A 26254-nucleotide genomic window follows, 5' to 3' on the forward strand; every position below is an offset into this window, starting at 1 on the left:
CTGCCATTCCAGAACATTCCAATACAAAGACGAGGAGTCAGGAGATGGAGTGTTGTGCAGAAAGAACAGTTAGTTGGTTGGGCAATGTACCTGAATTGGAAAATTCATGCAAGGGAGTAAGGGATGGAAAGGTGGGAAGGGATTAGATGATGAAGGGCTTTGAAGGCCAACCAGAGCATTTTGTATTTGATCCTAGAGGCCACAGGGAGCCACTGGAATTTACTGAGGAGATAACATGGTCATAGCTGAGCTTTAGGAAAATCACTTTGGTGGTTGAATGGAGTATGGTTGGGAGGGGGGAGAAACTTGAGGCAGCACTCAGCAGCAGGCTATGTCAATAGTCCAGGGGTGAGGTGATGAGGGTCTGCACTAGGGTGGGGGCAGGGTCAGAGGAGAGAAGGTGGTGAATTGGAGAGATACTGCAGAGATGAAATTGATAAGAGATGCTGCAAAGGTGAAATTGATGAAAGATGCTGCAGAAGTGAAATCCACATGAGATGTCACAACAGTGAAATGGATAAGAGGTGTTGCAGAGATGACATTGACAAGTCTTGGCACCAGCTTGGATATGGGAGTTGGGGTGAGAGATAGTAAGGAATCTAAGATGACTCTTAGTGTGTAAACTTGGGGAATTAAGAGGAAGGTGGTACTTTCAGCAGTTAGAGGAAAGGTAGGAGAAGGGGATAGTGTAGGAGAAAAGTTAATGAGTTCTATTTGAACATGTTGAGTTTCAGATGTCCACTGGACATCCAGTTTAATATGTCTAATAGACATTTGGAGATGCGATATTGGAGATTAGGGGAGGGGTTGGGATTGGGCATGTGGATCTGGGCATCTGCATAGTGATGATAATTGAATACATGGCAAGTGATGAGGTCACCAAGTGAGATAGTATGGAAGGAGACAAGAAGAGGGCTCAAGACAGAGCCCTGAGGGATACCTATGTTTAGAGGGTGTGATGAGAATGAAGAACTAGAAAAAAAGCACGAGAAGGAGCCATCAGCCAGATTGGCAGTGACCCAAAGGAGAACAGTATCACAAGAGAAGAGAGGATGAAGTATTCAGAGGTATTTAGGAGATCAGCTGTGTCAAAGGCTTTAGCAATATCAAGAAGAAAGAAGATTGGGAAAAGACCAAAATGAATGCATGACCTGAATAGAATAAGTCATACTATTAGAAAAAAATGATTAGATACCACTGAAATGAGGTCCCTTTCACAATTATAACAAGGGTTAGAGATGGTCTCAAAAGATGTCAGATTTTGCACAGAGAAAATCAGTGCAGCTAAGATGAGATGGGAAGGTGCCTCCTGTGATAAAATCTTTTTTTTTCATATAAATATTTTATTATTTTCCAGTTACATTTAGAGATAGTTTTCAACATTTGTTTTTATAAGATTTCTAGTTTCAAAATTTTCTCCCTCTCTCCCCTCTCCCCAAGACAGCAAGTAATGTGATATAGGTTATATATGTACAATCACATTAAACCTATTTTTGCATTAGTCATGTTATGAGAGAAGAATCAGAGCAAGAAGGCAAAACTTCAAAAAAGAAAAACAACAACAACAAAAACAAGAGAAATAGTATGGTTCGATCTGCATCCAGATTCTACAGTTCTTTGTTTTTTTTTTCCTGGATTTGGAGAGCATTTTCCATCATGAGTCCTTTGGAACTATCTTGGACCATTGTATTGCTGAGAAGAATCAAGTCTACTATGATAAAATCTTTACACCAAATATCTCTTAGGAAAGCCTAATAATTAGAAAATTGGCACTCATACCTGAGACCAAGAACCATTCCCAGTGGATCAGCAGTCAGCAGATAGGACCAAATAGTTCTCAAAAGAATTTCCAGCAGTTAATCACCATATGAAAGGATTCTCCAAATCCCAAGAAATATGAGAGATGCAAATGAACTCAAAGCTGGAGTTTCATCTCACTCCTAGCAAATTGGCAAGATTAGAGAAAATAGGAATAGTTAAATTCATAAAAATAGTTTTTGTGGTTGCAAAGAATTATAAACAAACCAGATGACCATCCCTTCGGGAATATCCAAACAAGTTGTGGTATGTGAATGGAATGAAATATTACTGGATTATAAGGAATGATTTATAGGAACTCTTGCAGAGTCATCCACACAGAACCAGAGGAGCAATAAATTCAAGGACTTAACAATGGAAAGAAGGAAAAAAATGAAGCTGAATGTTGGATAATTATAACAACCAAGCCTGACCCCACCTAAGAGTTGGAAAAATGAAGAGGTGTGATTGTGATGATGAAATACAGTACGTACTGTCAGACACAGTGATGTGTTCATTGGTTTTGGTGAACTGCCTTTTTTTCCTCTTTTTTAAATAATATTTGTTTCAAGGGATGACTTGCTGGATATTAGAGGGAGAAGGAAATATTCAGAAATGAAGGCAATGTAAAAATAAATTATAGGAATGAAACGTACAGAAGGGTGTGTGTGTGACTTTTTGTTTTGGTTCTACTTCGTTCACTTGGCATCATTTCTCCCCTTTGCTTAAAAGTTATCCTATTTGTCACTCCTGATGATGTAATGAGCATATTCCATTTCATTTACACACCCAGCTTGTATAACTGCTAATCACTGAGCTTAGTTTGTTTCCAAATTAATATTTAATTCATTTGGTTTTTTAATATTTTTTCAACTTTTCCTTTCTTCATCTGGGTACTTGTTAGTATCGTATAGAACAGCTGATGGGGTATGGGGGCAATATTTTGTATCCTATTCTTTTGCTGATTGTTAGGTGATTCTCTAAGGCTTTCTAAGTTTTTTTTTTTAATGAGAGCTCATTTATGGCTTGTTTCACTTGATTTCTGGTGTTGGGAATTAGGATATTCCTGTTTTGTAAAAATTTGTTTTAAGTTTTCAATATTATTGAGAAATTTCTTTGTTTCATTTTTACTTGTGAATTCCTTCTTTGGACTTTTTATTTTGAGTCTTCTATTTAAAAAAATCAAATTAGTCAGTGGTCTATCAGTTTTGTTTGTATTGTTTTTTTAAAAAAGCTTTTTATTTTTTAAAAATTCAATTTTGGGGGCAGCTAGGTGGTACAGTGGATAGAGCACTGGCCCTGAAGTCAGGAGGACCTGAGTTCAAATCTGGCCTCAGACACTTGACACTTACTGGCTGTGTGACCCTGGGCAAGTCACTTAACCCCAATTGCCTCACCAAAAAAAAAAAATCAATTTTGTTTATTTCATCTTTCATGTTTGTGCTTTTTTGGAATGTTAATTTCTTGGACTTTTAAGTTTCCAAAACTGTATGCTTCATTCAGTTGTTCTCTCTTCCTCTTTGGTTAATATGTGTTTACGGATATCAAGTTTCTTCTTAAGCATTGCTTTTGCCACTTGCCATTAATTTTGTTATATAGTATCATCATTCTACCTTTATTGTGTTCATGTGGAATCTTTTTGTGAAGTTGTCTCTTACCTTTTCCTAACTCTAGCTCCTTTGCTTAAGAATTCTTCTCCAGCTGTAGTTTAGAATGTATTTGTACTTGTTTTCTTCTAATTTTGTTATGATGTGTTTTTTTAAATTTTCTTTTATTGTGATTATTTTTTTTTACATATAAGGTATTTTATTTTTTCCGTTACATGTAAAGATAGTTCTCAACTTATGTTGATACAAGCTTTACAATTTCAGATTTTTCTCCCTCCCTCCCCTCCCCTAGACAGCAGGTAATCTGATATAGGTTATATCTCTATATCTATATATCTACATCTACATCTATATATATACACACACACACACACATATATATATATATACACATAATAACATTAATCCTATTTCAAGAGAAAAAATCAGAGCAGTGATGCAAAACCTCAAAATAGAAAAAAAAACCAACAGCACCCAAAACAAAAGAAATAGTATGGTTCAATCAGCATCTATACTCCACAGTTTCAGCATCTATACTCCACAGTTTCTGATGTGTTTTTGATGAGTTGTTTTGTTAGTTTTCCTGCAAGGTTTTTCCTATGAGGGGTTTCTCTTCCTCTTTTTTTTTTTTTTAAGTGAGGCAATTGGGGTTAAGTGACTTGCCCAGGGTCACACAGCTAGTAAGTGTTAAGTGTCTGAGGCCGGATTTGAACTCAGGTACTCCTGACTCCAGGGCTGGTGCTCTATCCACTGTGCCACCTAGCTGCCCCTGTTACGGTTTTTATTTTGATTTCTTTGGTGCCTTTGTCTCACTGTACTGGGCTTAGTTGTGACCTTTCACTTTTTGGAACTCTTTAGACTTATCTTTGTGAAGACAAGTAGTGTTAAATCAGTGATACGGAATGGATGCCCCAGAAAGACTGGATTGTCTGAGAGGTAACCTTCCCCATTGTCAAAACAGGGCCTGTTGTACCTTACCTGTTGGGCAAGCTGGACTCATCCTGAAAGACATTTAATGGCTACAGTGCTAAAGAGGAAGGGAGCTTGTGTCCTGTCTTCCACATCTGAGTTTGAAGGAACTTTCCAAGTTTCCAAGGTTTTCTTTTTTGTCTACCCTCAGGGACTGCTGCTTCCTTCACCAACTTCACTTCTCTCTGCTCAGATGAGAGACCATCCTTGACCCAAGGGTGCGAATGGCTGCTTCTCCATGAAGGGGCCTCCGTGGCTGAAATGATGGGATGAAGCCAAGAAGAAAAGTCATAGGGTCAGAGGTCAGGCTTTAATTGGGGTTCAGAGTAAGGGCCATAGAAGTATCAGATGGGTTAGACAAGCCTAGAAGGCAGTTCGGGTGAAAAAATCTTGGAGTTGAAATGGACAACTAGCTGGTGTAGCCAGTAGTGTCCTGTGGGAGCTACAAGCACTACAATGATTTTAGGGGGCCTTGGTGGAAGTGTGGCATCATGCACAGAATGAAGAAAGGGCCACTTTTAGGGTTAGGGTTAGGGTTACGGTTAGTTGTGCCTGGTCCTGAGCTTACGGCAGAAACCTGGAGTAGGTGGTTACTTCTGGAAAAGGAGAGAGAACAGCCCTATATGGTGAGCAGACTGGGAAGGGTCTGGGGAAGGAAGAAGTTTAGCCTGGAAAGGGGATAGCAGAGTAACATGCAGTATGGCTGTTGTCTTCTAGTGTTTGAGGAAGAGGCTCGGCCCAAGGGCAGAGCTAGGAGCACTTGGCAGAAGTGTCAGGGATCCAGTTTTATGAAAGGGCAGGGAGAAGCATTTAAAAGTAAGGGTGGCCACAACTTCAGGGACTTGCCCAAGGTGACAGAGCTTCTAAGTGTCTAAGACAAGATTTAAACTCGGGTCTGACTCCTGAGTCCAGGGCTCCCTCTGCTGTCTAAGTGTCACTGGTCTGGCGGTCTTCCAGCAGAGGTCATATGACCCCTTGGGGTGCTGTCCAATCAATTCATGATTCTTTTTTTTTTGGTGAGGCAATGAGGGTTAAGTGACTTGCCCAGGGTCACACAGCTAGTAAGTGCTAAGTGTCTGAGGCCAGATTTGAACCCAGGTCCTCCTGAATCCAGGGCCGGTGCTCTATCCACTGCGCCACCTAGCTGCCCCCAATTCATGATTCTAAGATCTTTGACTAGGTAGGAACCTCGAGGCTCTTTCCAGTTCTCAGATTGTATGATTGTCTGTATTGGAAATATTTCAGTTCTGACTGAGGTAACAGGACCAGACTACAGGGAAGAGATGTTCCTTGCATACAGGGCAGCTAAGGAGCTCTTCCCAATGGCTGGCTGGCTGAATAGAAGGATGGATGGATGGACAGACAGATGATGGATGAATGGAAGGATAGTTGGATGGGTGGAAGGATGGATGGATGAGTGAAACGATAGATTCATGGAAGGATGGTTGGATGGATGGAAGGCCTCATTTTGGATGGATATCTTAGGATAAAGCATCTCCTCCACCCCATAAAGGATGGGAAGGAGAAGGTTTGTGAAGGTTTGCCCCTGGCTCCTACCCAGCTCATCCCTGATCCCATCTTGAGGCTACTAGTAGCACAAAGGGCTACCCAGTCATAGCCAATATTTCTCTCTCTCTCTCTCTCTCTCTCTCTCTCTCTCTCTCTCTCTCTCTCTCTCTCTCTTTTTTGTGAGGCAATTGGGGTTAAGTGACTTGCCCAGGGTCACACAGCTAGTAAGTGTCAAGTGTCTGAGGCTGGATTTGAACTCAGGTCCTCCTGAAACCAGGGCTGGTGCTTTATCCCCTGTGCCACCTAGCTGCCTAATATTTCTCTTTGCAAGTTTTATAAAGCACCTTACACGTGGTACCTCATTTGAGCCTCACAGCAGTTCTGTGAGGAAGCTGCTGTTTTTATCCCCAATTTGCAGATGGAGAAACTTAGGCTGAAGGCAGTTAAGCTGCTTGCTAAGGGTCTTAGGCAGGATTTGAATTCAGGCCTTCCTGACTTCAAGTGTAGCTGTGCTCTTTCCACTGCCCCGCCTTGCTGCCTCACCCAGCCTTACTACACATAGTAGGGATGGAGTCTCTTTCCAGGGCAGTGTCTCCTCTCCACTCTGACCAGATGGGGCGGCTTGAGTGGCTGCCAAGCCTTCTTGGTGCTGTCTTCACTGTGCCCACCATAGCCCTAAAGAAGCCTGGAAATCCGCTGCCCTGTGGGAACTCTACAGTCACTGGGCCCTTGACGGGCCAGGTGAACTGCTTGCCTCCCCCTGCCCTGCCCGTGCTTCTCTCTGCCAGCTCCCAGGCTCCCTGCCAGTCACTAAATAGCAGTGCCAGGAGGGACCTTGGAGATCATCTAATCCAGGCTCCTTACTTTGCAATTGAGGAAACTGAGTCTGGACAGGTTTCGTGCCCGGCCTCAGGTCATAAGGGTAGTAAAGGACTGAGCCAGCAGCCCACGTAGAGCTCCAGCTCCAGTGAGAGGAGCCGAGGGCTCTTTCCCGGTATCTTGCAGCCTCTACCATGTACTTGGGCCTAGCTCCCGGCCCTCCCAGAGTGCATAGGCTGGGAACCTACCCTGGGGGGTGGGGGGTGGAGAGCCTGGCGGCCGGGCCCCCATATTCTGAGATATAGCCGTCCTTCAGTCCTGTGGCCTGGACCAGGAGAGACAGAAACAAACACTGGTCTGCCCCGAGCCCGAGGGAACCAGCGGCCCCCAGGTCAGGTCGCCTTGGTGGCAGGTGGAAGCTGGATGGAAAGGTGGTATTTCCTGTCAGCCTCCAGCCGGGAGCCACAGATCAATAGGGGCTAAAGGCAGCGGCCTGCTCCGAGCCTGCAGCAGAGCTTTCAGACGGCTGGAGTCAGAGGCTGACCTTGGGAGAGCCCAGCCGTCCTGCCCCCCGGACCCCAAAAGGAAAGGGGGCCGCTCGGGCGGCGCTGGGCCCTGGGGGAGGGGCCGCTTCCGGGCATGGGTGTGCTTGGGTGTTCTTGACTTCACTGAAGCGCTTGTGCTATTTGTGGGCAGCTTCCTGCACGGCTGCTTGGGTTGTGGCTGCCTGCCGCCTGAGCAGTAGACCGTTGGACATTGGGTTCTTGTTTCTGGGGGAAGGCGGTCTCCACTGTGTGTGGGTGTGGCGGGGTGGGGTGGGGAAGGGGACAGTGTCACGTGCGAAACCTCTCTCTCCTCCTCCCCGCGCACCAAAGGAAAGCCGGCCTGGGTTCTGTGGACTTGCTGTGCAGTTGGGGTTCACAGGGACCCCCAGGCAGAAGGGTCCTTTCATTCTTGAGGTAGGTAACATCAGCACCTACCTCCCGAGGTGGTTGTGGGGACCAAGTGAGATTATTTTCATAAAACACTTTGCAAACCTCCCGGTGCTGTGTCACGTCTGGACCAAGGCTGTCTGCCCAAACCGGCCTTTCTCCTTTCATTCCTCTATCCTCTCCTCCCACCCCCGGAAGGACACAAGGCACGAGCTGGTGATGAACAATGTTGGAAATGGTCAGGCCTCATTCTGTCCCGCCACCTCCCTCTTAATCCCCGTTGGCCTCCTTGATAAATATCATCACAGGAACCAGCCTTTTGGTGGGGAAGGCCGAGGGGACACCGGAAGCTGCCTCCCTCCAGTGGCCTCGGGGCAGCTGCAGCACATTGTGCCAGATCCAGGACCATTACAAGGAAAAGGACACTTCCCTCCCAGGGTTAGGGCCAGAATAGAGGGTGATGTTAGAAACGAAATGCTTTGTACGTCTGATAGCAGCCTGGTAGTGAGGGCCTGTTGTAGGCCACCTCCCCTTCCCTGACTGTTAGCCACCTTCCTCTCTTTCTCCGCCCTGCTGGTTCACCCATCCCCCGAGGGTACCATGGCCACCCCATGCTTGGGATTGCCTCTCCACCCACCGCTAGCCTCTCTCCTCAGAGATGCAGGTCCATTAGCAGGTGTGCAGCAGATTCTTCCTGAGGGCAGTACTTAATGTTGTCCTCCCTTGTCTTTGGGTTACCTGTCTTCCTCTTTCCCTTTTAGATTTTAAGCTCCTTGAGGACAAAGGATTTGTTGTATGTCCCTATATCCCTGCACTTGGAAAAATGAGAGTCCCACCATTTCTGAGCTGGGAGGGGCCTCAGAGGCCTGGCCTATCCCAGAGCAAGTGACTTGGTTGCAAAGGGCTTAGATCTCTTTGGAGGAATTAGTGGGACTGGAACATCGCAACCACCTAATCTGCAGTTTACAGAACAATAAACTGAGGCCCATGGCAGTAGGAGCTGGACGGGAGCCCCTTGTCTGCAGATTCAGTGTTCTTCTGACCACATACAGATCAATGCCAGCCCTGTGCCACCTAGTATCAGGGATTAAAATGAATGTGCCAAATCAGTGGGTGTCTTACAGCCCTCATCAGAGGCTCTGAAATGGCTCATGGACTGGGCAGCTAGGTTCTTGGAGTAATTAGGGGGCGCAGTGGGTGGAGCCCTGGTCCTGTAGTCAGGAAGAGCTGAATTCAAATCCTTCCTCCTCTCCCTCAGCTCCCTCCTCTGTGAAATGGAGATAATAATAGCACCTCCCACTCAGGGTTACTGTGATGATGAAATGACCTGACACATGGAAAGCACTTTGCCAGTCTTAAAGCCCTGTGTGAGTGCTTGCTGCTCTGCTGCTGATGGTTGTTAGAGAAGTCATTAATAGTTCATTAGTTAACCAGAATGGGCAGCCTTTTCTGAGCCAGCGAGTCAGTGAATCCAGGGCTGCCCATTCCCCACATAGGCAGGAACAAATTGTTCCCCCATCAAAGAAAGGAAGCTAATTAGTGAGGAAACGCAGCCTTTTCTCATGTTCCCTTCTCAAGCTCTTGTGAACCACAAACGGGCCTATTTTAAGGAGCTTTCTCATCATGTGGTTAGAAAACAGGAGGGGGCCTTGGCAGCCGGCCTGGCTCGGTGCACTGGGTTGGCCAGCCTCATTCAGATGCACTGGGGGAAAGGCCCCAAGAGACGAAGCAGGGTGCTTGGCACCCACCCGGGGGCTGAATAGCTGTGGGGGGAAGTCTCCCTGCCTCAGGTCTCTCCACTCTAATCCATCATCCTCTCAGTTGTCAAAGCAAGCTTCTGAAAACTCAAGTGTTTAGTCCTACCATGCCACTCCCCTAGTCAGTAAACTCCTGTGGCTCCCTAGTACCTCCAGGATCCAAAAAAGACCCTCTTTTTGGCTCACAAAGGCCTTTGTTAAGAAACATTTTTATTCATAGTTTTGGTTTCCAATTTTTATCCCTCTTTCCCTCCCTGAGATGGCAGACAATCAGATACGGGTTATATATGGATGATTATGTAAGACATCACCAGATTTGTCATTCAGAGGCCCCCTCCCACCGTCCCAGTCTTCTCATACCTCACAAGTCACACTGCCCCCTCCTCCACTTGTTCTTTCGTCTTGTGGCCCTGATCTCCTGAATCTTCCTTACACAAGAAGGTGCTCACTCCATCATCACTGGGCCCCTGTAGCCTCCTGGCCGGTACCTATGACTCAGGCTCCGCCCCCTCCCTCAGCTCCTTCTCCAGTCAGCTGCCCCAGAGATCTGACCGCGCCATCCCCTTATTTGACCCCCACATTTCAGTGGCTTCCTGTCACCTCCAAGATCCAATGTCAGATCTTCTGTTGGGAACAACCTGCCCCCTCGCCCTTTCTGGCCCCCTTACTCCTCTCTTGTCCCTGTGTGCTCTGGCATCCAGGGACACAGAACAAGATGCGCCATTTCCAGACTCTGGGCATTTTCTCTCTCTGTGCCCTGTGCCTAGAGAGCTTTCCCTTCCTAGCTCCACCTCTTGGATTCCCTGGCTTCAAATTTCACTTTCTATGAGAAGCCTTTGCTATTTCCCTTGAATGTAGTATGTTCTCTCCTCTTGGTTGTCTCTAATTTATCCTGCATGTAAAGTATAAAGGTAGATCTACAGATATGTGTAGCTCAGGTAGACTTGGGATTTCCCTGGTTCTTTAGCGATACAGATTGCAGCCTATCCATGCCATGCACATACACACACACCACACACGTATGTACAGGTATACACACAGACACTTATACAGCAAATCCTCAACATTTGCATGTTTAACTTTTGCAACTTAAAGCATTTCACATGGTTTTATTAATAACCTCATTTTCATTTTCTTTTTTTTTTTGGCGGGGCAGTGAGGGTTAAGTGACTTGCCCAGGGTCACACAGCTAGTAAGTGCCAAGTGTCTGAGGCCGGATTTGAACTCAGGTCCTCCCGAATCCAGGGCTGGTGCTTTATCTACTGTGCTACCTAGCTGCCCCCACAGCCTACCTTCTTAAACTATGAGTCACAACCCAATATGGGGATCCCTATGTGGGGATCACGAAAAATATGGGAGCAGTAAAAGGTTATATATACTTATTTTATATACCTATATACCTGGGGTCACATAAAAATTTCTTGGGCAAAAAGGGGTCATGATTGGAAAAAGTTTAAGAAGCCCAAATACACAGTACAACCCGCTCATACTAACCATCAGACACGCTGGAAGGTAAGATTCAGGATAAAAAATGCTTTAGTTCCAAGAGTTCTATTTATCATACAGTATTTATGGTACTGTATATTTCATGTGTTATGAAAAGTGAATATTGCCTGAAATAAATTTTTAAAAATTGAAATGTTATGACTAATGCAGAAATATGTTTAATGTTATTATGTGTGTATATATATATATATATATATATAAAACCTATATCAGATTACCTGCTGTCATGGGGAGGCAGGGAAGGGAGGGGAGGGAGAAAAATCTGAAATTGGAAAGCTTGTATAAACAAAAGTGGAGAACTATCTTTACATGTAACAGGAAAAAAATAAAATACTTAATAAAATTTTAAAAAATTTGAGATGTTAGCACAAAAGGTCGCAGAATTCTAGGGAATTACTAGTGAGAAAAATGTTTTGCGTGTTAGTAATTTTATTTTGTATACTGCATTTTATGGGTTATTTCATGATTACTGTGTTAGGAAAAGTGCATATTATCAGAATTAATTTTTTGTTATAAAGAGGTGTATTTTCATCAATGTCTAGTGGAAGATTCCAGTTTTTGGCTAGTCACAGGAACCTAATTTCCTAATTCCCATAGGTTCATTGTAGCAACATTTGCATTTTTTACTTTCACCCTATTTTCTGGGAAAAGTTGAGCATTGATGTATATCTTTATCTAAAGTTGTTTGCATTTTTGTTTCCTCATTGGACTGTGAGTTTCTTGGAAGCAGGGACTGTCCTTTGCTTTTCTTAGTATCCCTAGTTCTTAGAAATGTGACTTGCACATAGTTGGTGCTTAATAAATGTTTCTTGACTGACTCCATGCATTTCTACTGACTTTCCTCCTTGCCTGGAATTCTCTCCTCCATCTCCTGGCCTCTCTAGCTTCTTGTGAGTCCCAGCTAAAATCCCACCTCTTCAAAGAAGCCTTTCCCAATATCTCTTTATTCTAGTGCCTGTCCCCTAACAAACATCTACCATTTAGCCTGTTTATAGTATGTTTGTCCATAGTTGTTTGAATATAGTCGCCTTCAGGGGAGTGAGTGAGCCTTACTCTCATCAGAATTGGCTCAAAGAGGGAATGACATAAACACTCAAGTGAGTATAGTCATATATTGTGCCCTGAGGGAAAGTGGGAGGGGAAGAGGATGGGAGTGGGGAGAGGCAAAGGAAGGGAGGGCAGATTGAGGGAGGGGACAGTAAAAAGCAAAACACTTTCGAGGAGGGATAGGGTGTAGGAAGATAGAAAACAGAGTAAATATCAAGGGAAGGGAATAGGAGGGAGGGTCATACAGTTAGCAATAGTAACTGTGAAAGAAATGGTGAGCAGGATGCCATCAGAAGGATGTATGAAAAATGCAAACCATCAGCAGGAAGAACTGATGGCATCTGAGTTCAGATGGAAGCATAATTCTCTTTGTTTGCTCCTCTTTCTAAAGGTATTTTGTCTGTTTTCTTTCACATCCTGACTGATGAGAAGATGTTTGGCATGACTGCACATGTATATCTTATATTGAATTGCTAGATTTCTTAGGGAGGGGTAAGGAGGCAGGGAGGAAGAAAATTTGGAACACAGTTTTAAGAAAAATCTGTGTGAATATAGTTTCCTTCATCAGACTGTGAGCTTCTTGAGCGCAGTCCTTGTGAGGTATCTTTTGTCTGTCTTTGTGTCCCCAGTGCTTAGTACAACACCTGGTGCAATAGCAGGTGCTTAATAAGTATTTGTTGATCTGATTTGACTGGGAAGAATTGCAGCAGAAGCAGGATTTCATTCTTAACCTCAGAGAACATCTTACCTACCTGTAGAAATCAAGAACAATAAAAGTACTGCTTTTCCTTTGAAGTTTGGGCGGCTCTAAGCTCCCTTCTCTGATGACCACTATCACTCTTCTTATCTTGTGGGATTCTTGGTCATGTCTTCATAAATGCACCAGAGAGGATATACCCAAGATGATAGGGTCCTTTCTTTGGTCCTTTGAGTATGTCAGAGGTCTGTCTGTCTGTCTGTCTCTATCGCTATGCATCCATCCATCCATCCATTCATCCATCTACCCATCCATCCATCTTTGTCTCTCTGTCTCCATCCATATCCATCCATCCATCCACCCATCCATCTTTGTCTCTCTGTCTGTCTCCATCCATATCCATCCATCCATCCATCCATCCATCCATCCATGTCTCTCTGTGTGTCTCCATCTATATCCATCCATCCATCTTTGTCTCTCTGTCTCCATCCATATCCATCCATATCCATTCATATCCATCATCCATCCATCCATCTTTGTCTCTCTGTCTCTATCCATATCCATCCATCCATCCATCCACTGATCTATTTTAATGATAGTTAAAGAAGGTCCCTTCTAATGCTAATTACCAGCTTTTCCGTAGCTGTAAATAGAAACACAGACAGTTTTTATGCCATAAGCTGGTGCCCAGAAACACTGTCAAATAGCCCTATGATTTCTTTGATTCTGGAGTCCTTCCAGTGATGCAGATCATAGCCCGTCCATGCTCTGTTGCTCTTGTGCATGCCCTCCCGTAAGTTGGCCACATGGGGTCCCCTCGTGAGTTCTGGAGGCCTTCCTTATGCCCTTACTGTCTCCATGCCATCATCCCTCACTCTGCATTTGACCAGCCTACCTCTGCCTATCAATCATACCATCCCTGTTCTTCTACAGAGTACCTCATTGGTTATATGGTAGAGCCTACTTGTACCACACATTTCCAAAAATTATATGACAACAATATTAGCTACCACTGCTCACATTTCTGTAGGACTTTTCAGGTTGCCAAGGTATTTTATTTGAAGACCCCCTTGGGAGTGGGAACCCACCACCTCCTAAGGCAAGCCATTCCATTTTTGGATAGCCCTCATTGTTTATCTGTTTGTTGGCTGGGTTTTTGTTTTATCGGAGAGTCTTCTCTCGATGTATGTGGTGTTTCATTCACTTTTGAGGTCCTCCCCCTTTATTGGTGAACAGACTCTGAGGCTAGGCTGAGGCTTCTTTGGCCTTCTTCCAATGGGAGTGAATGGCCTGGGTCCCAGCCCTGACTAACCTGGGGTCAAGCGGGTAGTGCAGGACCGACCTCAGTTGGGTTTCCTGTCCCTTCAAGCCCACCCTGCCCATTTCCTCCTCTGGAGGGAGTCAGTGCTTGGTGCTTCTGGGGGCTTCTTGCCATTGGTGTATGGAAGCTGGGAGGCAGGGAAGGGCACCAAGTTAGATGTTTCGGTATTAAAATTCTCCTGGGTTAATCCATAATGTTTCTATCTTGTGGATGGGAGTACAGTTCTGTCTCCTCCTGTGCTAACTTTAATGATTTGGCATCTAGTGAATAATTTCTTCTGTGGTTCAGGTTTCCAGAAAGCAGCTCATTTGCCATCTTGCCAGTCCTGTGACTCAGCCCTGATTGACAGGGAGCTTTTCCTTATACCCCCTGAAGCTGCCTCTCCTGAGCTTCCCCCTCTCCCCATTTCCCAATTCTACTTTTCCACAAGCAGCCCTTTTCAAATTCTTGAGGACAGCTTGGATGGCTCCCACACAGTCCTTGCCTCTCCTCTGTGTCTGAGAGTGTGTCATTAGAATCTTGTTATGCAAATGAGGTTGAAACATTAGGTAGAAATTCGCCTAGTCCCAGTGGCAGGCTTTTCTACAGCTGGTTTGGGCCCAGCGTCGTGTGTCCAGTCCCATGGCAGACCCTGGGTATTCTCCCAAATAGGCCAATGAGGCTTCATTTCCTGGGCAATGGACCAGTGTCCGCAGATGGGAGGACTTGGAATAAGGGCAGGGACCAGTGTCTCCTGAAGAATTGTTGAGATAACTTGGGGGTCTTTAGCCCAACCTGGAGATGGTGGAGGGGGAGGCACAGGATTGAGAAGGGAAGTAATAGAATTACCTTCAATTAGCTGAAGGCTCATCATGCAGAAGTAGTACTTCTCTTATTCTGATTGGTCCTGAGGGTAGAGCAAGGGTTGGTGTCTGAGGAATAGAAGGGAAGCAGATTGCAGCCCAGTTTAAGAAAGGCCTTTCTTGTCCCTCTGCATCCTCTCTGTCAGTGTGTCTGTCTCTCCCCTTCTCTCCCTCCCTTTTTGTCTCTGTCTCTGTGTCTTTGTCTTTCCCCTCCCCTGCCATTCCCCATGCTTTCATTAATTAGTCTCTATGCAGATGACTCCCAGATGCCTATATCTAGTCCTAGCCTCTCTCCTGAACTTCAGACCTCATCACAGGAACCCTCTAACCAGATGTCCTGAAGGCATCCCAAATCCACCATGTCCAAGCAGGACTCATTTTCTTTTCCTTAGGAACACTTCCCCGACCTTCCTAACTTTGCTATTTCCACTGGTGGGAAGCCTCCACCATCTTTCCAGTACCGCCGGTTCTTAGCTCAGGATCCTCCTCCTCACCTCATGACCACTCGGTTTCTTCCTCCCCTCACAACATCTCTTACAGCCATCCTCTCCTCCCACTCACACCGTTAACCTCTTAGTTTCCAGCCCTCCCCACCTCTCACTTAGACTTGAAGTACCTTCTTAATCGATGTCCTCCCTATATCCAGCTTCTTTCATCTATGATCTCTCTTTCTAAGGCACAGATCTGACCATTCCCTTCCCCTGTTCAAAAAAAACCATTTTCATTCTTCCTCTGAGATAAAGTGCTGCCTCCTCTGTGGCTCTCAAAGCCATGCTCAGTCTGGCTCCGGCCTTCTTTTCCAGGCTGATTGCCCCTTCCTCTCCTTCACACCTTCCTTGTCCAGCCAATTCAATCTGCTTGTTTTTCCTCATACGTAACATGGATTTTGACTTGATGGTTCTTATCAGCTCCCATTTATTCAGTTATTTCTCTGCAGATGATTCTTTTTTTTTTCTTTTTTTTTTTTTTTAGTGAGGCAATTGGGGTTAAGTGACTTGCCCAGGGTCACACAGCTAGTAATTGTTAAGTGTCTGAGGCCGGATTTGAACTCAGGTACTCCTGAATCCAGGGCTGGTGCTCTATTCACTGTGCCACCTAGCTGCCCCTCTGCAGATGATTCTTAAATTTATTTTCCAGCCCTCACTTCTCCCCTAACCTCCAGTGTCCCATCTTCAGCTATCTTGGACATCTTGAATGGCATGTCCTGTAGACCAAAGCTTCTTAAATTGTGGGTCGTGACCCTATATGGAGTCATATAACTGAATGTGGGGATCGTGAAAAACTTGGCATCAGTAAAAGGTTATATATGCCTATTTTATGTACCTATCCACCTGGGGTTGTGTAAGAATTTCTCTGGCAAAAAGGGGCCCCAAATGGAAAAAATTTAAGGAGCCCTGCTGTAGATATCTAAAACCTACCAAACTGAACTCATTCTCTTTTCTCTAATTTATCCTGTTGATATCTTGCATGTAGGTATGCTTTCTTGTGCATCATCTCCACCGATTAGAGTATAAGTTGTAGTTTTTTAAAGTATTTTATTATTTTCCAGTTACATAAAAGGATAGTTTTCAACATTTGTTTTCACAGGCTTTTAGTTCCAAATTTTTCTCCCACCCTCCCCTCCCTCCTCCACAAGATGGAAAGCAGTCTGATATAGGTTGTATATGTACAATCACATTAAACATATTTTTACATTAGTCATCTTGTGAAAGAAGAATCAGAGCACAAGGGAAAAATCTCAAAAAAGTAGAAACAGTCTGGTACAATCTGCATTCAAAGTTCACAGTTCTTTTTTCTGGATGTGGAGAACATTTTCTATCATGAGTCCTTTGGAATTGTCTTGGATCGTTGCACTGCTAAGAAGAGCCAAGTGTGTCACCATCATTGTTCATCATACAATATTGCTGTTACTGTGTACAATGTTCTCCTAGTTCTGCTCCTCTCAGTCAGCATCAGTTCATGCAAGTCCTTCCAGGTTTCTCTGAACTCCTCCTGCTCATCATTTCTTTTTAAAATTTTTTTTATTATAAAAGTATTTTATTATTTTCCAGTTACATGTAGAGATGGTTTCAACATTTGTTTTTATAAGATTTTTAGTTTCAAATTTTTCTCCCTCCCTCCCCTCCCCTCCAAGATAGCAAGTAATCTGGTATAGGTTATATATGTACAATCACATTAAACATGTTTCTGCATTAGTCATGCTGTGAAAGAAGAATCAGAGCAAAAAGGAAAAACCTAAAAAAAAAGAAAACAGCACCAAAACCAAAAGAAACCGTATGGTTCAATCTGCATCCATATTCCACAGTTCTTTTTTTTTTTTTCTGTATTGGGAAAGCATTTTCCATCATGAGTCCTTTGAAACTATCTTGTATTGCTGAGAAGAATCAAGTCTATTACAATTGATCGATATGCAGTGCTGTTGATACTGTGTACAATGTTCTCTGGCTCTGCTCATTTCACTCAGCATCAATTCATGCAAGTCCTTCCAAGTTTCTCTGAAATCTTTTGGCCCATTGTTTCTTTTTTGGTTTTGTTTTTTTGGTGAGGCAATTGGGGTTAAGTGACTTTCCCAGGGTCACACAGCTAGTAAGTGTCAAGGATCTGAGGCTGGATTTGAACTCAGGTACTCCTGAATCCAGGGCCGGTGCTCTTATCAACTGCACCACCTAGCTGTCCCTGGCTCATTGTTTCTTACAGCACAATAGTATTCCATTACATTCATATACTACAACTTGTTTAGCCATTCCCCTATTGATGGGCATTCCCTTGATTTCCAATTCTTTACAACCACAGAGAGAGCAGCTATAGATATTTTTGTACATGTGGGTCCTTTTCCCTTTTCTATGGTGGGAGCTGTAGTTTTTGCCTTTCTTTATCTCACCAGCACTTAACACAGTGCCCAGCCCATAATAGGTGCTTCATAAATGCTTGTTTTGTTTCCTCTTTGCCTATTCTAATTCCTTTAATTTTTCTTTCTTCTCTCATTGCTGTACCTAACATCTCTAGTACAGTATTAAATAGTAGAGGTGATAATCAGCATCCTTGCTTCCCCCTTGATTGTATTGGGAAGGCTTCTAGGTTATCCCCATTACAGATAATGCCTGCAGATGGTTTTAGATAAATACTACTTATTTTAAGGTAAGCTCCTTTTATTCCTATGCTCTCTAGTGTTTTTAATAGGAATGGGTGCTGCATTTTGTCAAAGGCCTTTTCTATGTCTGTTGAGACATAAATGCTTGTTGGCTTTACAGCAGTCCATCTCTGCCCAGGCTGTTGCCTGTGCCCCTCACGCTCTTCCTCCTCCCCTCTGCCCTACAGACTCTCTGTGCTTGTGTCATGCTCCAGGAAACTCCTCCTGATCCCCCTCATTCCTAGTGCCCCCTCTCCCAAAGCACTCTGGCACAGTGTGTTTGTGTGTTTTGTATACACACACATATAAATAGGTACTCACACATATCCTCCCTCTCCCTGAAATACAAATCAGTCATTGTAGATAAGCTCTGGCTTTGGTGTCCATCATGTTTCCTTCCAATAGAATAGGAGCTCCTTGAAGACAGGGGCTGTTTCCTTTTTAGGCCTAGGGTCTAGCTCAGGGGCTGGCACTCAGGCGGTGCTTAATAAATGCTTGAGAAAGAAATGAGTAATCATTGAATGATTTCTGAAAACAGAATTGAGTTCCATGTGAGATACCGAGTTCCCTATTAGAGAGATGACTGTTTGTTGGGAATGGCTTGGAGGGGATTCTTTCATTGGGCAGGTGGTTGGACCGAGTGACCTTGGAAGCTCTTTGCACTCAAGGCTTCTAGGATGGTCTCCAGATAGATCATCAGAAGGAAGACCTGCAACTCATTCCTGCTGGGTTCTATTGTCTCCGAAGGGCAGGGGAGCCAGACGTGACTCCCCACAGATCTCCACGCCTTCCTGGAAGGGCCGATGTCGGCTTTCCACCCATCTCTCTTCCAGGGAGTGTGAGCTCTGGCCTCCTTCCTTGTCTCTCAGGAAGAAAGGGAGATGATAGCCACATACACTTCTTTTTTTTAAAGTAATAAACATTTTTATTTATAGTTTTGGGTTCCAATTTTTATCTCTCCTTCCCTCCCTCCCCTCCCCCTTCCCTGAGGCAGTAAGAAATCAGATATGTATTATACATGTACGATTATGTAAATCATTACTATGTTAGTCATTTTGTATAAGAAAACTTGAATGAAAGAAAAAACTGAAAGTGAAAAATAGCCTACTTCAGTCTATGTTCCCTCAATATCAGTTCTTTCTTTGGAGGTAGAGAGTGTGTTTCATCAATAGTCCTTTGGGATTGTCTTGGATTATTGTGTTGCTGAGAATACCTGTCATTCACAGTTTTTCATCAAACAATATTGCTGTCTCTATGCACAAGGTTCTCTTGGTTCTGCTCCCTTCACCATACATCAGTTCATACAAGTCTTTGTAGGCCTTTCTGAAATCATCCTGCTTGTCATTTCTTAGAGCACAATAATATTCCATCACTGTCATATACCACAGTTTGTTTAGCCATTCCCCAATGGATGGGCATTTCTTTAATTTCCAATTCTTAGCGACCACAAAAAGAGCTGCTAGAAATATTTTTGTTCAAATGGGTCTTTTTCTCTTTTTGGGGATGTCCTTGGGATATAAGCCTAGCAGCGCTATTGCTGGATCACAGGGTATGCACAGTTCTCTAGCCCTTTGGGAACAGTTGCAAATTGCTCTCCAGAATGGCTGGATCTTTCCACAACTCCACCAACAGTGGATTAGCGTCCCAGCTTTCCCACGTCCCCTCCAGCATCCAGTATTTTCCTTTTGTTACATTTGCCACTCTGATAGGTGTGAGGTGGTACCTCAGAGTTGTTTTAATTTCCATTTCTCTGATCAATAGTGATCTAGAGCATTTTTTTCATATGATTATAGATAGTTTTGGTTTCTTTGTCTGGAAACTGCCTGTTTATATCCTTTGACCATTTATCAATTGGGGAATGGCTGTAATTTTTATAAATTTGATTCAGTTTTCTGTATATTTGAGATATGAGGCCTTTATCATAAATATTTGTTTCAAAATTCTTAGTTTTCTGCTTCCTTTGTAATCTTGGTCACATTAGTTTTGTTTGTGCAAGCTTTTAAATTTTATATAATCAAAATGATCTATTTTATATTTTGTTTTACTCTCTATATCTTCTTTGGTCCTAAATTCTAACTTTGCCCATAAATCTGACAGATATACAATTCCATACTCTCTCAATTTGCTTATGGCTTCATCCTTTATGAGTAAATTATCATGTATACTTCTTTAGGAACTTCAAGGCATGTCTTAATAAACCTCTTTTTTTTTTTTTTTTTTTTTTTTTTTTTAGTGAGGCAATTGGGGTTAAGTGACTTGCCCAGGGTCACACAGCTAGTAAGTGTGTGTTAAGTGTCTGAGGCCGGATTTGAACTCAGGTACTCCTGACTCCAGGGCCGGTGCTCTATCCACTGTGCCACCTAGCTACCCCTTTAATAAACCTCTTAAAAGCCTAGGTATCAGGAGGTCCAAGGTTTGGTCCTGGCAAGAATTTGTGACTCCACCACCTTCTAGTAAAGTGACAGGGTCATTCTAATGGTCTTTTCAGGCTCTTTCTGAAGCTCTCAGGCTGTGCTCTAATTTCTGAGGGGTGTTTCCACACTTAAAAAGAGGCATGAATGGGGAATGCATCGTGGGGGGCAGTTTGTCTCAGATCTGTGACCCTCCTGCTTTGCACGAGGCCAACCCTGATTTCTTCACTTTCATGCAACCCAACTCTTTCTGTCAGTGAACTGATTTTGTTCTTGACATATCCCTTTCCGAGCCCCACAGACCCCTGGCCTGTTCCTTTAACAAAACAGAGCTCAGATAGCGTTATTCAGTTGGTGTTTGCCATTCATTAGCAGAAAGGAAGGAGGGATGCTCTAAAATCAGTTACCGGGATGGCTGTGAGCCAGTGTATTCTCTCAGGAGCCTGGCATCGTGGGCTGGCACTGTCTTCATTGATGTCATTGCCGTCAGGGTACAGATGGTTCTCTTGGTCTCCTTTGTTCCTCAGCATCGTCATTTCATACACGTCTCCTCATGTTTCTCTGAATTCATCTTCACTGTTTATCAACGCCTTTTCATTCATTGATTCTTGTGGTGCAAAGAGAATTTCATTATATTGCTGTGCCGTTGTTTCCAATGGGCGTGGGTGTGTTTCCTGGCTAGACTGTAAGCTCCTCAGGGCATGGGGAGGGCTTTACCTTAGTGTGTGTTTGCCCATCACCTAACAAAGCGCCTGGCTCACAGTAGGACACTAGCTAATTGGTTGGTTTAGTGGAACAGCCACATGACATTTCCTGCTTTGAATATTTTGGTACAAATTGGACTTTGTTCTCTGCTAGTGACTTCCTTGAGGTATGAACACAGTTGGGGGGGGGGGGGTCACCGGATCAGAGTCTAGGCACATGAAGAACTGTCTTGCCTAGCTTGCTGCAGTCTGGCGCCCCGGTATTCCTGTCTGCCCACGTTCTCCCCACCACTGACGATTTTCATCTTCTACATCTTGGCCAGTTTTAACGGGGTGGTGGGCTGCTGTACCTGGTGGATGAGGCTGTCAGTGAATGCCACTTTGGGGCTGGTTGTTGGCCTGAGGTAGGGCTGGCTAAAGAATTTGCTATTTCCAGGTCAGTTCATCCAGCAGTGTGGGGAAGAGGGAGGGAGGAGCCATGTATTACAGGTGTTAAAAAGGAAATCATGAGAAGGGAGGCCCCATGAGCACCAGCAGGGGAAGCTGGATTCTCTGTAGAGGGTTAGCCGATCCCCAAGGGACTGGGGCCTGTGCTCTTTGACACGGGGGCTTTCTGTGACTTTTGGCCCTGACGTTCTATGTCCCAGCGTCTGTTAAGGTTCTCACTTGGTGTGTTTTTCCTCACTAAGCTCTGGGCGTCCCTCCTTGCATGCAAATGCCGTTTAGGCCATTCCAATTCAGAGCCCCCTCACTGCTCTGTGTGGCATGATCGGTGGCGGCCGATTTAAGGGACTGCTGGACTTGAGTCGCCTCAGCCTCAGTTAGATGGTGGCCCCCACCAGCCAGGTAACTTCTTCAGTCCCGTCTGCTCAGAGGCAGGGAGAGTAGGAACTTGGCCAAAGAGCAGAGGAACGCTGCGGCTGGAGTAAGGAGAAGCACCGCCAAGCACTGGGTTTGCTTGTTTTCTACACTGGGGCTCCCTATCTCATCGAGGCTGGAAATGCAGGGAGCACTCATGAGCTGATTCTGACACTGATCAGCAAGGAAGCTTGACCTGCTTGGCTTTGCCGACCCCTTGTTAGGCAGCCTTGTACCCCCTCTGTTCTTGGGGGCTCACCCCATCGACCGCTGACTCAGTACGGACACTCGACTGCAGCTACCCTGCTGGAGCTCAGTACTGCCAAGCTCAGTGGGTCTCCCAGTAGAGCCTTCCCCACTGCTCCTGGTCCAGCATGCTTAGCAGGCATGGGGCCTCTGGCCCCAAGACCATCCCTGGACATAACCACCGTCCCCTTTCTTCTTAAGCTTTTGTTTGTTTGGAGGGATTTTTCTCCATAGCTCCCACAGTCTCTCAGTCTTACAGTGGAAGTCAATCAGGAAGCAGGACTCTTGGGACAGAAACTTGCTTTTGAGGCAGCTTTGCTAGAAGACAGAATCTGTACTGCAGGGGATGTTGGAATGGTCAGGCCGGGCAGTGGGCAGTGCAGCTTTGGGCGAGGTGGAGGGCTGGGGCCCCCAGAGTGTTCTGTGGATGCGCCGTCCTTCTCTTGAATGGCTATAAATAGAGTCTTTGTGCAGAGCCCCCAGAAGGAGCCCGGCTTGGCTTTTAAGGCACATTAATAATGTACTTCCTGAAAATAGGCCGCCACTGGCAGCTTTGATCAGCCAGAAACAGGCTGGGCCTGGGTTTTCAGAAGAGGAGTCTGGCCATTTGTTTGCAGGAGCCCCCCCATGTAGGCCTTCAGACCCCGACTGTGGGTCTGTTGTTCTTGTCTCTCTTGGGTGAAAAGCTGTTTCTCCTGTCTGATGTCCTCTTCTTAAAAATGATAGTTCAGTAAAACACTGTATGAGCCTTGAAGCCCCATCGAAATGGAAGCTGCCAACACCGTCATAAAGAGGAGACTCCCTAGAAAAGCCTCGGGATCGTTCTGGGAGGACAAGCTCTTTGGGCAAAGCCGAAGTTAAGAGCCCAGCACTCTTTGGCGCTCTCAGCATCATAGATGAACAAGGCAGCACAATGGCCCCTCACGAGCCCAGAGCTAGGACTAGGGCAACCTGGGCCTGTGGCGTGAGCTGCCAGAGCCCTTGGGATGGGATCTAGGCCTAGCGCCATTCTGGGGCCCTTGACGAGCGCAGCATCAGCAGTGCGGTCTGCCAGTGTCAGGAGATCGCCGAGGGCCCTTAGTTAGCAGCAGGCCTGGAGCCTTTCCCAGACCTTCATTGGTTTCTGATTTTAGGTCCTTGGACTGAAAGACGTGTCTTTATATTTGAACTGAGGGGCTCAGGTTTGGGTGACAGAAGGCAGCACAGTGTGTCTTGAGTGTATAAACAGTTGGTACCCATGTGGAACTTGTCTCCAGGGTGTGTGTGTGGGGGTGGGGAGGGACAGATAAGGAGGGAGATAGATAGATAGAGAGGCAGAGATTGAGAGAGAGGAGGAGAGAGGAGGACAGGCCCTCGATCCTTGGGCAGCCGTCACTGACTTTGCTTTTCCCTGCCAGACGGCAGCAGCTTGTTTGACTCCATGGCGAGTGGGATGCGCCTCATTGTCAGCTGCATCTCCTCCTTCCTCATCCTGTCCTTGCTGCTCTTCATGGTCCATCGGCTGCGGCAGAGGCGCCGAGAGCGCATTGAGTCGTTGATCGGCGCAAACCGTAAGTAGCCTGTGGGGCTGTGGAGATTCCAGGGGCTGAGGGGACAGTTGGTCCAGACCTTTCTTCCTTTTGAATAGCATTGCATCTATTCTCATTGATGAAATGAAGTGGCCCTCATGCAGGGCCCTGGGGATGCAAAGGGAAAGGAATTAGGCCCTGCCTTCCAGGAGCCGGGAGAAGACAACAGATATACAGACAGCTGAGTACAGAGTCCATGCGGGATAAATACCAGTCTGTGGAGGGGCCGGGGAAAGTCTCCAGTGTGAAGTTGTAGCTTGAAGGGCTGCCCAGATGCCAAGGTGGAGAGGAAGCAGGAGAGAGTGATGGGCCTTGGGGACGGCCTGGGCAAGGAGATGGGAAGAGGGGAGGCTGGAATGTCTCCTGGTGAGAGAGCGGGCAGAAATTCATCCTAAGGAGAGCTTGGAACCAGTTTGGGATGGTTTTAAATCAGGAGGTCAGGCAACAAGCAGGCATTGCAGAAGTGCTTGCTTACTCTGCCAGTGACCACATTGATGAGGCCGTCCACATGGAAGCTGCTGCTTGGGAAGGGCCGGATTTGGCTCCAGAGGGGAGAGAGGAACAAATACTCCCTTGCCTCTTTGCAGGGTGGGGGGCTATGGGGCTGTGGCACTGTAGACACATGTTCATTTGTTGGCTGGTTTTCCTTTTTTTGGGGGGGTTCTTTATTATAAAGAATGATTTTCTGGGCAGATGTGGGGGGAGGAATACAGTGGAAAATGTAGATGATATATAAACAAAAGATAGCAGAGCAATTTTATTTACAAAATAATGGAGCGGAGGTTCCAGCTTGCACAAGGGGAGGGTAGAAAGGACTTTGGGACAGAGCCAGGGGAAGGGCAGGGCCGGCAGGCAGCAAAGGAAGGGGAATTTTCATTTCTGCAGGATCTGAGCCGGATTCTAATTTCAAATCACAGGGAAATTTTGTCAACCATCGAGCAGTAGGTGGCCGCACACTTTCTGATCCAGAGCTGATACCCAGACGGGCTCTTTATTTGACTACCACTTCCTGCACAGGATGGGGTGGGAGCTAAATCCTTGAGCTCCTGATCCCAGCCAGTCCAGGTGGCCAGGACTGGTGTTGTGGGGCCCGTCTGGGAAGCATCGGGGCAGAGGCCTAGTATCGGCCCTTGGGGATCGCCCTCCCTCAGCTCGGACAGCTGCGTCCCAGGCCCGAGCTTGGACGTCGGTTTGATGACACCCTCTAGGTAGGCCCAGAGCAGCTGATCCAGGTCAGAGGGCCACAGGCCTGGCTTGGGGTGCAGGAAACTCCCAAGGGGAGCAGGCCTTTCCTCGATGCCCCAGGACATACACCCCAGGATGACACAGAGACTGCCCTTGAGGAGGCTGGTGTGTGACGGCCTCTTGGTACAAGGGAAGCATAGGGTGGAGCCCGGGCCAGAGACTCCACTGGGGTGGCCCAGCCTTCTTGGGCTCAGAGGAACTCAAATATTGGGGTTGGGGGAATTGGGGCAGGACTCTCCCCATAGCCCTCAGGCTGGGGCTATTGCCCAAACTGGGTAAGGCCCATCTTCCTCATGGGCTTCTGGTCTTTGTTAGTGAACAAGGGGGCGGACATCAGGGTGCACTGGAGAGCATGCTGCTCTGGAGTCCAAAGGTCTGGATTCAAATCCTTCAACAAGCAGCTTCTGCTGCTTTTACTTGGGGGGACTGTGGGTGTTCACTTTACCTCCAGGGGCCTCCATTTCACCTAAATTTTTTTTTTTTTTTGCGGGGCAGTGAGGGTTAAGTGACTTGCCCAGAGTCACACAGCTAGTAAGTGTCAAGTGTCTGAGGCTGGACTTGAACTCAGGTCCTCCTGAATCCCGGGTTGGTGCTTTATCCACTGCGCCACCTAGCTGCCTCCCATTTCACCTAATTTTTTAAAAAATTCAGGTTTCTTTTTTCAGCTCTAAATTCTTTCCCTCCCCTTTCTCTTTCCTCCCATGGTAAAAGCAAGAAAAGCAAAGCCTGCTACAAAGTATCTATGTACATGTATACATACACGTATTAAAAAACCACACTCCCAAACCAAAGCTAGGCCGTCCTCTGAGCCCATCGTGTGTCTCTGGAGGAGGTGGCGTATTTTACCGTGAGACCCTGGAATTTTGTGCTGGATCCTCGTGTTGATCAGAGTTCCTGAGCCTTTCCAAGTTCTTGTTCTTGTGTAAATTGTTCTCCTGGGTTTGCTTTCCTTCCTCTGCATCAGTTCAAACACGTCTTCACAGGGTTTTCTGAAATCATCCCCATCATTATTTGGCCATTCCCAACTTCGCCACCTCGGGGCTTGTTTTCCTCTTTAAGCTCTTTGGGCCCTGGAGGGAGGAGCAGGACGGCGGGGACGAGGACACGCGCAGCTCAGTGGCTTTTTGGCCATAACCAGAGTGGAGCTGTGCATTCCTGTACCCATTTTCACACAGCCACTCCAGCATTTGTCATCTGCTAGGTGTGAGGCAGAACCTCGGGGTTGTTTAATTCGTGTGTCTCTAATTACTGATGCAGAACATTTTTTCATGCAGCTCCTGATAGCCAGG

General features: G+C 45.8%; 1 protein-coding gene across 3 annotated transcripts in view; it reads left to right on the forward strand.

Annotated features, from left to right (window-relative positions):
* DGCR2 (DiGeorge syndrome critical region gene 2) overlaps window positions 1-26254 on the forward strand; it is a 109486-nt gene that overhangs the window by 76403 nt on the left and 6829 nt on the right. For all 3 annotated transcript variants that reach the window (XM_043981136.1, XM_043981140.1, XM_043981145.1), the window contains one exon: window positions 23550-23702. In XM_043981136.1, the coding sequence (XP_043837071.1) occupies window positions 23550-23702 (153 nt within the window). The remainder of the gene's footprint in view (window positions 1-23549; window positions 23703-26254) is intronic.

The sequence above is a fragment of the Dromiciops gliroides genome, chromosome 1, assembly GCF_019393635.1.
Source record: "Dromiciops gliroides isolate mDroGli1 chromosome 1, mDroGli1.pri, whole genome shotgun sequence".
NCBI lineage: Eukaryota > Metazoa > Chordata > Mammalia > Microbiotheria > Microbiotheriidae > Dromiciops > Dromiciops gliroides.